The sequence below is a fragment of the Corticium candelabrum genome, chromosome 2 (assembly GCF_963422355.1).
Source record: "Corticium candelabrum chromosome 2, ooCorCand1.1, whole genome shotgun sequence".
Classification (NCBI taxonomy): Eukaryota; Metazoa; Porifera; class Homoscleromorpha; order Homosclerophorida; family Plakinidae; genus Corticium; species Corticium candelabrum.
This window is the reverse complement of record NC_085086.1, coordinates 4,317,158-4,328,146: the sequence shown is the minus strand read 5'-3', so window position 1 is coordinate 4,328,146 and position 10,989 is coordinate 4,317,158. Positions and strand designations below refer to the sequence as shown.

The 10,989-nt window shown below is 39.6% G+C and overlaps 2 protein-coding genes across 2 annotated transcripts in view; both read right to left on the bottom strand.

Moving 5' to 3' along the window:
- Positions 1-1,976: 1,976 nt before the first annotated feature.
- On the bottom strand, positions 1,977-4,136 carry LOC134176326 (zinc finger MYM-type protein 1-like). Its single transcript, XM_062642996.1, has one exon. The coding sequence runs from the start codon at positions 4,134-4,136 to the stop codon at positions 1,977-1,979; it is 2,160 nt and encodes a 719-aa protein (XP_062498980.1).
- Positions 4,137-4,447: 311 nt separating this feature from the next.
- LOC134176221 (uncharacterized) overlaps positions 4,448-10,989 on the bottom strand; it is a 6,999-nt gene continuing 457 nt past the window's right edge. The window contains exons 2-13 of the mRNA XM_062642903.1: positions 10,858-10,989; positions 9,972-10,063; positions 9,414-9,899; positions 8,858-9,349; positions 8,614-8,793; positions 6,913-7,101; positions 6,671-6,847; positions 6,319-6,543; positions 6,089-6,268; positions 5,602-5,760; positions 5,327-5,383; positions 4,448-5,264 (exon numbers count right to left, since the gene is read on the bottom strand). The exon at positions 10,858-10,989 is cut by the window's right edge and continues 304 nt beyond it. Coding sequence (XP_062498887.1) covers positions 4,969-5,264; positions 5,327-5,383; positions 5,602-5,760; positions 6,089-6,268; positions 6,319-6,543; positions 6,671-6,847; positions 6,913-7,101; positions 8,614-8,793; positions 8,858-9,349; positions 9,414-9,899; positions 9,972-10,032 — 2,502 coding nt within the window. The 5' untranslated portion in view covers positions 10,033-10,063; positions 10,858-10,989 and the 3' untranslated portion in view covers positions 4,448-4,968. The remainder of the gene's footprint in view (positions 5,265-5,326; positions 5,384-5,601; positions 5,761-6,088; positions 6,269-6,318; positions 6,544-6,670; positions 6,848-6,912; positions 7,102-8,613; positions 8,794-8,857; positions 9,350-9,413; positions 9,900-9,971; positions 10,064-10,857) is intronic.

The following is a 10,989-nucleotide window of genomic DNA, read 5'->3' as shown; positions in this document are numbered from 1 at the left end:
ATAGTAATTTAACGTTTTAGTTTTGTACTTAAAATTTAGTAATTTATTTTAAAACTTTAATGTTTAACTTTGAATTTGTTTTAATTCTTATTTCTATTTTTATTTCCAATGTTTGCACTTCTAGTCATAGATGTCTAGCGTCTAATTTTGTGCGTTACTGATTCGGTACGCATGCCATATTTACTTTGAATTAGAGCACCAAACTTAAACTAACTAATTATAATAAAATAATTAACACCTGTTTCTAGTTGGAAAGTCCTAGACGTTTATTCCAGCGTGTACGTGTTCTTAGGGGATTTCGTTCGTAGCACGGTGTTTACTTGCAGACAGTGTCACACGTGTCAGGCTTGTCAGCGTACGTGCTCTTCGCTGAGAAGGCTCTACAAATTTGTGCATGACATCAAATTTTCCCAGTGCACAGAATTACCGATTGTGTACGTACACGAGCTTGTACATATACACATCTCTGACAACAATGGCACTCTTACGTATACCTTCAGACGAGGAAATGATCGTGCAGCAGCAATTTCCATTACCAATGCAAGATTAGTTAATTAACCTACCAGCTTCAAATTTAACAGATTACGCTATAAACATCACACGGTCTATATATCTAGAACGAGGGCATGTAGATTGAGTCTTCTGGTACCGTAGGGTACGGTACGGTAGGGTACGGTACGGTAGGGTACGGTACCGTAAGGTATAGTACGTAGAGTACGGTACCGTAGGGTTACGGTACCGTACCGTAGGGTATATACCGTAGAGTACCTACCGTAGGGTACATTACCATACCCTAAAGTGGACATAATTTGTATACGAATGAAAGAATCGTGTATCAGACTACACTAACGTTCCGGTCAGGTCAGTAAGTAAACATCTCTCGTATTTGCTGCATGCATTCCGCTATTGACGTACAGTTGTATAGCCTTAGAGTTGACGTAAACACAGTACGAGATCATATTACACCCAACTGATGTGCAGGGTACCGGGCCTAAAGTCTACCTGCAACGTACCCTGACGCCTTTTGCATTGCAGTTAGTTCTCTGCGTGACTAGTACCAACACGTTACATTGGCGGCGACTGTACATAATTTGAGCACATACTTTACTTTGTAAGCAAACAGTACGGCAATCAAGCAACTAACCAGCGACGTAGCTATATAAGGGGACCTGGGAGGGCACAGGCCTCCCCAAAATTTGTCAACACCGACTAACTTGTAATACGGTTATCATTATATTGCAATCATACATACATCAATTACGTTAGAGTCCATTGTCACATTAAAAAGTGGTCTCTAGTAGCTGTTAATTAATGAATTGGCTTGGTTTTCTTGCAATTGACTTACCGTTATCTGTATTTTTATTCTTGTGATATGCCTAAATGCAGCCACTAGAGCTTTCGGTGAGAGTTCCACCTGTTCCTCTAATACGTTGTGACTAAAAGCGGCAAAAGAATACTGTTAGGCTTGGCGCTACCGCCATTAACTGAACTCTTATGTAAATGCATACATATACTTCCAAATACGTACATACGTAAGTAGCTACCAGCAGTCAAACTAAAAGTAATTTCAAACATGGAAATACGACCTGTGCCCCAAATCACGGAATGCTGGCTACGCCGCTGACTGTTAGTACCCCATAGTTCATGTATTTGTTGGTGCTCTTCGAGCTTGCGAGCAACTCTGCCGTCTCTGCATTGGTTGCTACATATAGAAGAATTCAAGTCAGACTCAGATGAGAAGGTGCAATTATTAGAAGAACTGAGCTAACTATGTAGGTCAATCAGCAGAGGCGTCGGAAGCAAATTTAAAGTGGTCCGGCCTAACGCGCGCTAGGTGGGCGTGATCATATAACGGTTAACGCACGCTAAACATTTCTCTAAAAGCTTGAATACCATACAGAGAACGCAAGATTAACACTTAGTAACTACTAGAACAACATGTGTCAAACCTTACAAGGCTATTTCTGTACGTAAATCTACATTGAGCCAAAAATGTTTCTTCTGTGTTCTGATTCCCTACAGAAATCATCTATGCATAGTTCTAGATCAAGACTATCACATGCTTCTTTGTGCACATGCAACATTAAAAGGTGATTTAACCTTGCCTGTGTCATAGTGCACCGAAGGTATGTTTTAACAATGCGGAGAGCTGAGAACGTTCTTTCACTAGTTGCATTTGTTGCAGGAGCAACAAGGATCAAGCGTATAAGTTTGACCACCTCAGACAACAGCAGTTGGCCGGGTTTCCCTAGTGACTTAACATAGTCCACAACATCCATCAGGGCTGGTGTGACTGCCGTTTCTCTAAAGTGAGAATACAGTATCAATAGCTGCGTCTGGAGGATATTGCTGTCAAAGTCTGTGCAGTACAACTCCTGTATGCTAGACAGGTCATCCGTATAGCTCTCTCCAGCAGCACCCTTCAGAAGTGTGCATTCAAGCTTGCTGTATATCTTATAGTGTGGCTGGTCAAATCTGCTTTTGATAGACTGAATTGCCATATCGAAAGTGGAAAAATACATAACCCGGTAATGATCTTCTATACATGCTGCGAAGTGTCCCGAACTTCCTTCATCATATCGGCAAGGACGCTTCCTTTTCCGAGGAAGGGAAGGCTCTGCAACATCTTCTTTGCTTTGTTTCTCTATCAACTTTTCCCAGAAATTTGAGAATTCAGCTTCTGTACGCATTAGTGCAAGAGATTTGATGGTAAGTTCTGCTAACACTTGACCTTGTGCAGCAGACATCTTCTTGTGCTGAAGAGCTTTGCTCAGATTGTCAACCAACTTCAAGACTTTTTCTCCTAATGCTACTCCAAAGAGAAAGTCAAATGAAGAAAACTGAGCAGCAACACCAGTACACCGAGCAGACATCTCTGGGTCTCGTTTTGCCATATCTGCAAAACTGTCTAAGCTGGATTGGATGACCGAAAAGTTTTGCATAACACTCTGTAGAGAAGCTGCTCGAACGGTCCATCTCGTAGGGCATAGTGTCCTAAATCCAGGGTCTCGAGGAGCCATCTCAGCTTGAAGTCGCTTGTACTCAGACTTTCTTTTTGCTGAGTACTTGAGAAGTTTTGACAGTTCAAATGTTGTGTCAAGGGCATATTTGATAGGGATTATGTCTTTGATGGTGTCTTGGCAGGCTAAATTGAGGCTATGACCATAGCAGTGAGTGAACAATGCTCGTGGTTCATCTTGAGTGAGTCGAGCAGCAACTCCTGATAGACATCCTTTCATCACAGCTGCACCATCATAGCACTGACCACGACAGTTGGTCAGACTAAGGTTCATACGAACAAGAACATCCCTGATAATTACTACAATGGACTTAGCATCAGTTGAAGCAGTGATGTGCAGCCCAATAAAATCCTCATGAGGCTCTAGGTCTTCATCCACCCATCGTAGAACTATTACAACCTGCTCCTGGGTACTTGCGTCAGTGGTTTCGTCTACCATAATGGTGTATGGTGTGCCTTCAAGTTTGGCTGAGACATCTCGAAGAATTCGAAGTGACATCACCTTCAGCAGCTCATTCTGTATGTCTGCACTTGTGTACTTATTTGTCTTTTTCTGCAACCAATCGGAGAGATCTGTAGAAAGCTCACAAAAAAGACGAATGAGCTGTGACAAATTGCTATCAATCTCTTTGGTGAGGGCGGAACCGCGGAGGGCAATACCTTGACGTGCCAGGAACCTCAGCGCCCTGAGAATGCGAAGGAGGCTGGCCCGGTTTCTCTTTCTGTCTTCAACCAATTGAGTTCTTAGTAGTTCACCAACGTGCTTTGTTGTGGCAGGTAGCGTGATCAGTGACTCGACCGCTTCTCTGTGGCAGTCTGATTTCGCGTGTGAACGAAATAAGCGGGTGGCATCATTCCAGTTTTGAACTCCGCGATAGATGAATGCCTGCTCAGCAGTCTTGCATTTCAGCTTGCCAGACTTCGCAGCCTTCACACAGACGTGACAGAACACTTTCTCAACGGAGTCGTGCCAATGAAGCCAAGGCCAGTTGTCGAACCAAGCAGCTTGAAATGATCTTGATTTTGGGGCTTTTTTCCCAAACGACACTTTTGGAAATGAAGCACGGCGAGGCTGACAGGGCTGATCACCGACATCTGGAATCCCGTCAATCTGCATATATAGCACACGGAAATGGTTAGCGTGCGCTCTATCTACCGCTGCCGTGTCCTCGCGTTGCCAGCCTCATCTTTGTGACTGAGCGTAAATTTATAAATTACCGCCTGAAAATCTAGCTGTACAGAATGCTAACGTAACTAGAAATATATTACTTATTTAATCAGTTAACCCTAAACCGGAAGTATACGCTAATGGCCGACTGGCAAAAGTCCATTTTTCGAAAAGTGGTACGGCCATGGCCGTGCGGCCGACCCCCTTCCGACGCCCCTGATCAGTAGCGCGGACACAGCATGTGACTGCTAACATCTGCAACTGCATTTTAGAAGTGACTTGATTTTATATAATATATATAGTATCAAGAAAAGTAGTACCTAGAAAGTCTGTAATAGCAGTTAGTGTATTAGAGTATTTTGAATTCAAGCTACTCATGTAACTTGGACACGTACGCAGTCAAGTCTAAAGTTGCCTAGTAAGGTTAATGGTCTAGCTGTCAGGTTGTGACTAAATTGTGTTGTGTGTGTGTTGACTTGAGTAGACTCTAGCCAGTCTCTTCCCCCTTTTGCCGTTCCTAGGACTATCATCACTAGATATGGGCGCGGTACTCACCAATTGGCTAAACCCAGAGAACACGTCTGCCTTAATTTTTATTTTTGCAAGAGATTCAATTTGTTATGTGTCGCAGACTCTACAGACAGATGACCTTGCCTAATGAAAAGCTTACAACATGTCTACATCACATGGAAACTACTTACGGCTCTCGAACATCAATTAAGACGCACGTCAGTTCAGAATCAAAACAGTATATTCTGAAATACGGTAGATATCAATTGGTCTAGCATTTATCTGTCTGCTTGACATAGTACGATTTAGGGATGCCCATTTTCCACGATGTCTTCGTCTTTCTGTTCGTAACTTCTACTGCCAATCTGTAGATCAAACCCTTTCTCAATATCGGACACACGCAACCGGCAGTACTTGTCGTCAGGGCTACTGAGAGATGTGTTGTATGACCAGCTGACACTTGAGATGGTCGACCGGCTTTAGCTCGGCAAACTTTCATCACTTTGCCTTTGAAAGACTCTTTACCTTGCTTGTCTAGGGTGGCAGAGTTAATCTTCACTAGAAGCACTACAAACAGATTAAATAAACATTAATTAAAGTTAACCGTTTAGCTAATTAGTCAATCATACTGGCTTGACTGATGCTTTGAGCTTTCTTTTTGGACAATACAGAAGAGCAATTACAACCTACTCAGAATAACATGTGCAAATTTATTGCTTTGTGCATGCCATAAAAACTTAATTAATAATTATGTCCTTACTTTGCTGCACGGTTATTTACTTTTGCATTTGCATTAAGCAAAAATTTCTATTATTTAGCAAACAAAGTTTATTTATAATAATTTATTAATAACCGTAGGAAAACAATAATTTACGGTCAAACTAAAAATTAGCAAAACTCTTACATTTCTTGTTGCAAGCAGCTGCGTCTCTGAAGTTGTTTTCGTTGCCAAAACAGCCACGGTAAGTAAATTTTTCACACCTGCTGGAGTTCAGGTTGTAGAAATATCTTGTAGCTTTGATGTCGCATTTACCAGCATCGTATGGAAGAGTACATATATCAGCTACAAAAACACATTTAGTGTGTATCATCCAATCAGCAACCAATAATCAGCAATTTGCATTATTAGCTTAGTTTATAACATTATAGTCATAAACTCAGAAAATAATAATTTATATTGTAATAAGAACGTTTACCATTTTGTATTTTTGTTAACACTAGAGAAACAAGCAGCAGTTTACACAATTTGTCAAATTTCTAACAAAATATGAAATGTGTACTTAAGTGTAAATAATGTGCCAAGACAAAGTTAAATTATTAAAATTATTTAGACGACAACAATGGCAAAAACAGCACATCTTAATTGCAATTGATTAATCTCAAGATCGTACTGTTAATGCAGGTTCTTTTACAATCATCAAGTGTGTAGAAAATGTTATGTCCCCTAAAACACTCTCCATGGGCATATTCTTCGCAAGCTCCTGTGTCACTGTTAAACCAGAATCGATAAAACTTTTGTACACACGGGACACCGTCTTTGGGAGATGGTTTTGGCTGAGTGCAAATTCCACCTAAATAAAAAATTAAAACACAGAAGAAAATTTATGGTCTCTAGAGATACCGTAGTGGCAATGGCCCTCTGCTGCTACTTCATTTTCTGTTTTTTCCGTGCATGCTGCAACTTTCATTAGGCATCTGTTGCGATATTCCATTCCATTGATGCCACAAACATAGTTGAGACCAGATCCGCATTGTGACGGTTCCAAACATCTCTCAACAGCTCTTCCATTGTTCTTGACAGAGCAAATTGATGCTGCATTTCTCAAATTTGCAGCTGCGCACACATCTGAATAATAGGATGGTTATGCGACAGACACACGCACGCACACACACACACACACACACACACACACACACACACACACACACACACATTCAGCCTTTATAGTATTTGTATCATTTTTGTGACCTACGTCTACAAATGGGTTGATATTCACTCCATTGTCCGTTACTTTGACATCGTCTTGTACTAGACCCATAAGCCAAGTTAAACCCATGATTACAGATGTAATTTGCAACGGCGCCGTAATTTTGGTTGTTTACAATGACTTTGCCATTGCGAGGGTCGCTTAGAGGCTTACATCTTTTTACTGGAGGAATGAGACAAACAATTTAGATAACTGACTAGACTATACAGAACACATTAAATTATTACAGCGACAGACGGACTCGGAGTTTGACCACATTCCATTCAATTGACATTCTCGGGTAGAATTTTTACTTGTCTCATATCCCACATCGCATTTGCACTCAGCAACACAGCCAACATGTTTACATTTAGCTGTGCAAACAGGATTGCCCGTAGTGAAGAAATTGCTTGTTGTAAGTTCATGGCATGAAGCGCCTGAAAAACAAGTCACGTATCTTAGAAATGAATTATTGCATAAGCAATCTGTACCTAAACATATCTAACAAATACTTTGTGCTTCAATGCCTGAAAAGTTTTGTGACTTACTTTTGGCTACTCAAAATAACTCCTGTTCAAATTGTTATTAGATAAAGTCATGTTCTGTTGTGTCACTTTTAAGAAAATTTTTTATTTAAACACAATGTTTGATAAATTTTTTACCACGTCACCAAATTAAGTGGCAAAAGCTCTTAGCGTCAATTTTAAAATTATACTAGATATTTAAGTAATCAAACATGTCGATTTTATGTTTGCATTTTATGTTTGCAAAATATGTTGATTAGGTAGGAATATATTGTATTTATATGTCATAAATAGACAATTATTTCTTACTTTTCGAGTGCATATAAACATTAACAGAGTTGTACACTAGGTAACCTACCTCATTTTCAATAAATAATTTGCTATTGCTTAGAATACAAATAAAATTGTTGGCCATATTTACCTGACAAAATTTATCTAATCTAGTGGGCGACAGCAGTTGCTGGTTTCTCGTGTTGCAAACAAGACATTGCTGTCTAATCTAGACAATCTAGACACATTATATGACTAACAAACCTGATCTAGCAAAAATTATTATTCAAAATACACAAGTTATTTTTAAATGCTTAAACCAGTTAGATTATATTTCATAAATGTGCACTATTTGAATTATAATAGTTGACAGATATTTGCAATCAAAAGTATACGTAGAACTGAAGTGCAACCAATAATGTTAAATTTTTTTAGTAAGATTGTAAGTACCGTATTGTCTTTATTATATTGCAAACTTCTAAATAATCTGCGCGGTAAAATTGCGCTAATGTTGTAAGGCAGAAGAAAAGTTATCGTATGTCGCAAATTTTGAATAAAATCATTTTGCTTATGACGTAAATTGTATATTAAAATGAGCTTGTCCAATTGCAAAGTTTGATTATTTCAATCACCACTAGAATGCAGCCGTTCTACAATACCACTTCGCTACACGCTACAGTACTAACAACAAAAATGTGGCTACTTAAAAAGATGCACATAGTGCAAAACTCCTGCATGTATCATATTTATCAACAAGACTGTTACAAAACTGATCTACTAAACATATGTAACTCTTAGTAGTATTTTCAAGATTTATAAAAATACTTATTTCTTTTAAGTTAATAAAATCCTTACGTGCATATAAGTCTGTCTAATAGAGTGGGTTTATAATATATATTTTAAAACTAAATACGTGATGCTTACGGCAACTGACATGCACTAGCAGCAAGTGTTAGCGAACATCATTGTGTTTCTATACTACAACCGCATTGATGTAATAATAAGCCCTTCTCTCCATTGTAAAGATAGCGTCGATTAGTTGCAATAAGTTTTGGCAATAATTTGGACTGAGGGTACATGTGTGTTATGTAATATCAGCAAGTGTGTGGAACAAATTAACTTAGCTGTATTTTTCTGCAATAGATGCTTACTTACTTCGACATGTCGGTAATGGTTGACTCCAATATCCCAACTCACTGCACGTCACTTCATCATCGTGAGTTGATGCAAATCCTCTATTGCATCGCAGTGACAAACGACCTTCTCTAGTCAATCTAGAAACTGTGTACACTCCATTCGGTGGATCTTTTGGTCGTGCACAGCGAATTTCTGAATCTAAACATAGCAAATATTTACAAATAGCAATGCTTCTCGTCAGCAAATGAATGTAATAATTCACCTGCATAAAAAACTTCAACTTCACAAATTTCAAGCAGCTGTCTTGTGTACAATACAACCCAAATGTATTGTGCGTATCTTCCGATTACATTGTTGGACTTGCAAGATACCCAAGGTGACTGCTTTTGTATTACAGGATCGTAGGGTCTTCCGCACCTATCAGCTTTTGTGAGATTGTCAGTGACAGCCGTTAAGACAGTAAGACCTCTCTGCTTTACAAATCGTTTTACATCTCCTTGTCTTAATCCATCTCTTAGGCGAAGCTTAACGTATCGAATAACTTGACCTCCACCCAAGTTAAAATGCAGGTATTTGGGAGTTTGATTCTTAGTACTCCAACTAGTTATCGCACAGTTGGTAGCACCATATCTTCCAGATTGTCCAACATTATGTCTTCCATCTACAGCATTCGAAACAAGTGCCGCTCTTCCATTTGCTGTAAACACACTATTTGGGTAAAGTGTAGCAACGTTTGGACCGCTTAGATCCATTCCTATAAACAAGATCACAAATATTTTGTAATTGTGTAAACAACTAAACAGTTTGTTTATTTTCACTTTTCAGTATTTGGATTTCACAAACTTGAAGTGGCCAAGCGCTATTGAGAAGAACTGCAGAAACGTATCGTCCTGTCTTCTGGCAAGTAAATATAGGAGACTGACTTTGAATGTTTTTGTAAGGAGAATCGCACCGCGGCCAAAAATAATCGTTAGAGTTACTTACAGCTATAACCAGACCTTTTTGTTGTAATCGATAATTGTATTTCACTGAGTTGTCTCTCAAATGGAGCTGAACAGCAAAAATGTAGTAAGGACTTTGAAGATCTATTCTCAGATACTGTTGTGATCGATGATGGCCAAAAAAGTAGCTTGTTGCAGCACAATTGTCTAGCATGTTATAACCACTCTCTCCTCGATTGATGCGTCCATCGATAGCATTAGATGCGTTAGCAAACACTTTTTTAGATGGATTTCCTTTGATAAATGAGTATACGCCAGGATAAAGAAATGCTTTCCCAGTACTAGGAAAAGCATGCCTATCACCTGAATATGCACCAAAACAATATCGAGATTGTTTCTAAACTGTAATAGTATGCTATTTCCACGCGATCTCACCTTTTGCAACAGCAGACATGAAAACCAACAATGAAAGTACAGAAACAGAGACAAAATGCATGTTCCTCGAACTTCGAGTCAGCAATACACACCTAAAGGGAAGAAAAGTGATAAAGGTTGAAGGGAGGTAGTCTGTCTTGTGTGTTACTGTATTTAGCTGTGTGTGTGTGTGTGTGTGTGTGTGTGTGTGTGTGTGTGTGTGTGTGTGTGTGTGTGTGTGTGTCTGTGTGTCTGTGCGTGTGTGTGTGTGTGTGTGTGTGTGTGTGTGTGTGTGTGTGTGTGTGTGTGTGTGTGTGTGTGTGTGTGTGTCTATCTGTCTGTCTGTGTGTGTGTGTGTGTGTGTGTGTGTGTGTGTGTGTGTGTGTGTCTGTCTGTCTGTCTGTCTGTCTGTCTGTCTGTGTGTGTGTGTGTGTGTGTGTGTGTGTGTTAGTATGCCCCCGTGGGAACTGCATTACTGTGGTGATGCGCTAGAAATATACTATTATTATATTATATTATATTATTAATTAATTAATCCAAGTCAGATCGTGTCTGCATCAAAGTTGGGTAACAACGTAGACAAACTATAATACACTCTACATGCAAGCAAACCTTCACACTGCATGTGAATTAGCATGACTGCACACACCTCTTCACAGTTTCGTCATAGTGCAGCCTCTATAGGCGGCATGAAAGAACAAAGAACTAGAGGACACGTGCTCGAAACACCCTCACTAGATACGTTATAAAATTGACCATACAAATTGTAGAATGTACAACCAAACTGTTAAACGTTCAGCAAGCATAAAGTCTGATCTGGCAAAGCCAGCTCTAATTAGCTAGCTAGATGTACTTGCTGCAGCCTCTCAGCATGCAGCCAACAATGTTACCATTCATCTACACTTACCGAGAGAATAAGCTGGAGAGGGCAAGCAATGATCCAAGCACTTTGAAAACTAGAAATGAAGCAATTAAGGCCAGGTAGCAGGAGATTACTCGTTTGGTTGCGTTATCACCGCTCCCGTACGCGTGACCACAC

What these genes read in the sequence shown, in the direction of transcription:
- LOC134176326 (XM_062642996.1), bottom strand. Translation starts at nt 4,136, where the DNA reads ATGCAGATTGACGGGATTCCAGATGTCGGTGATCAGCCCTGTCAGCCT.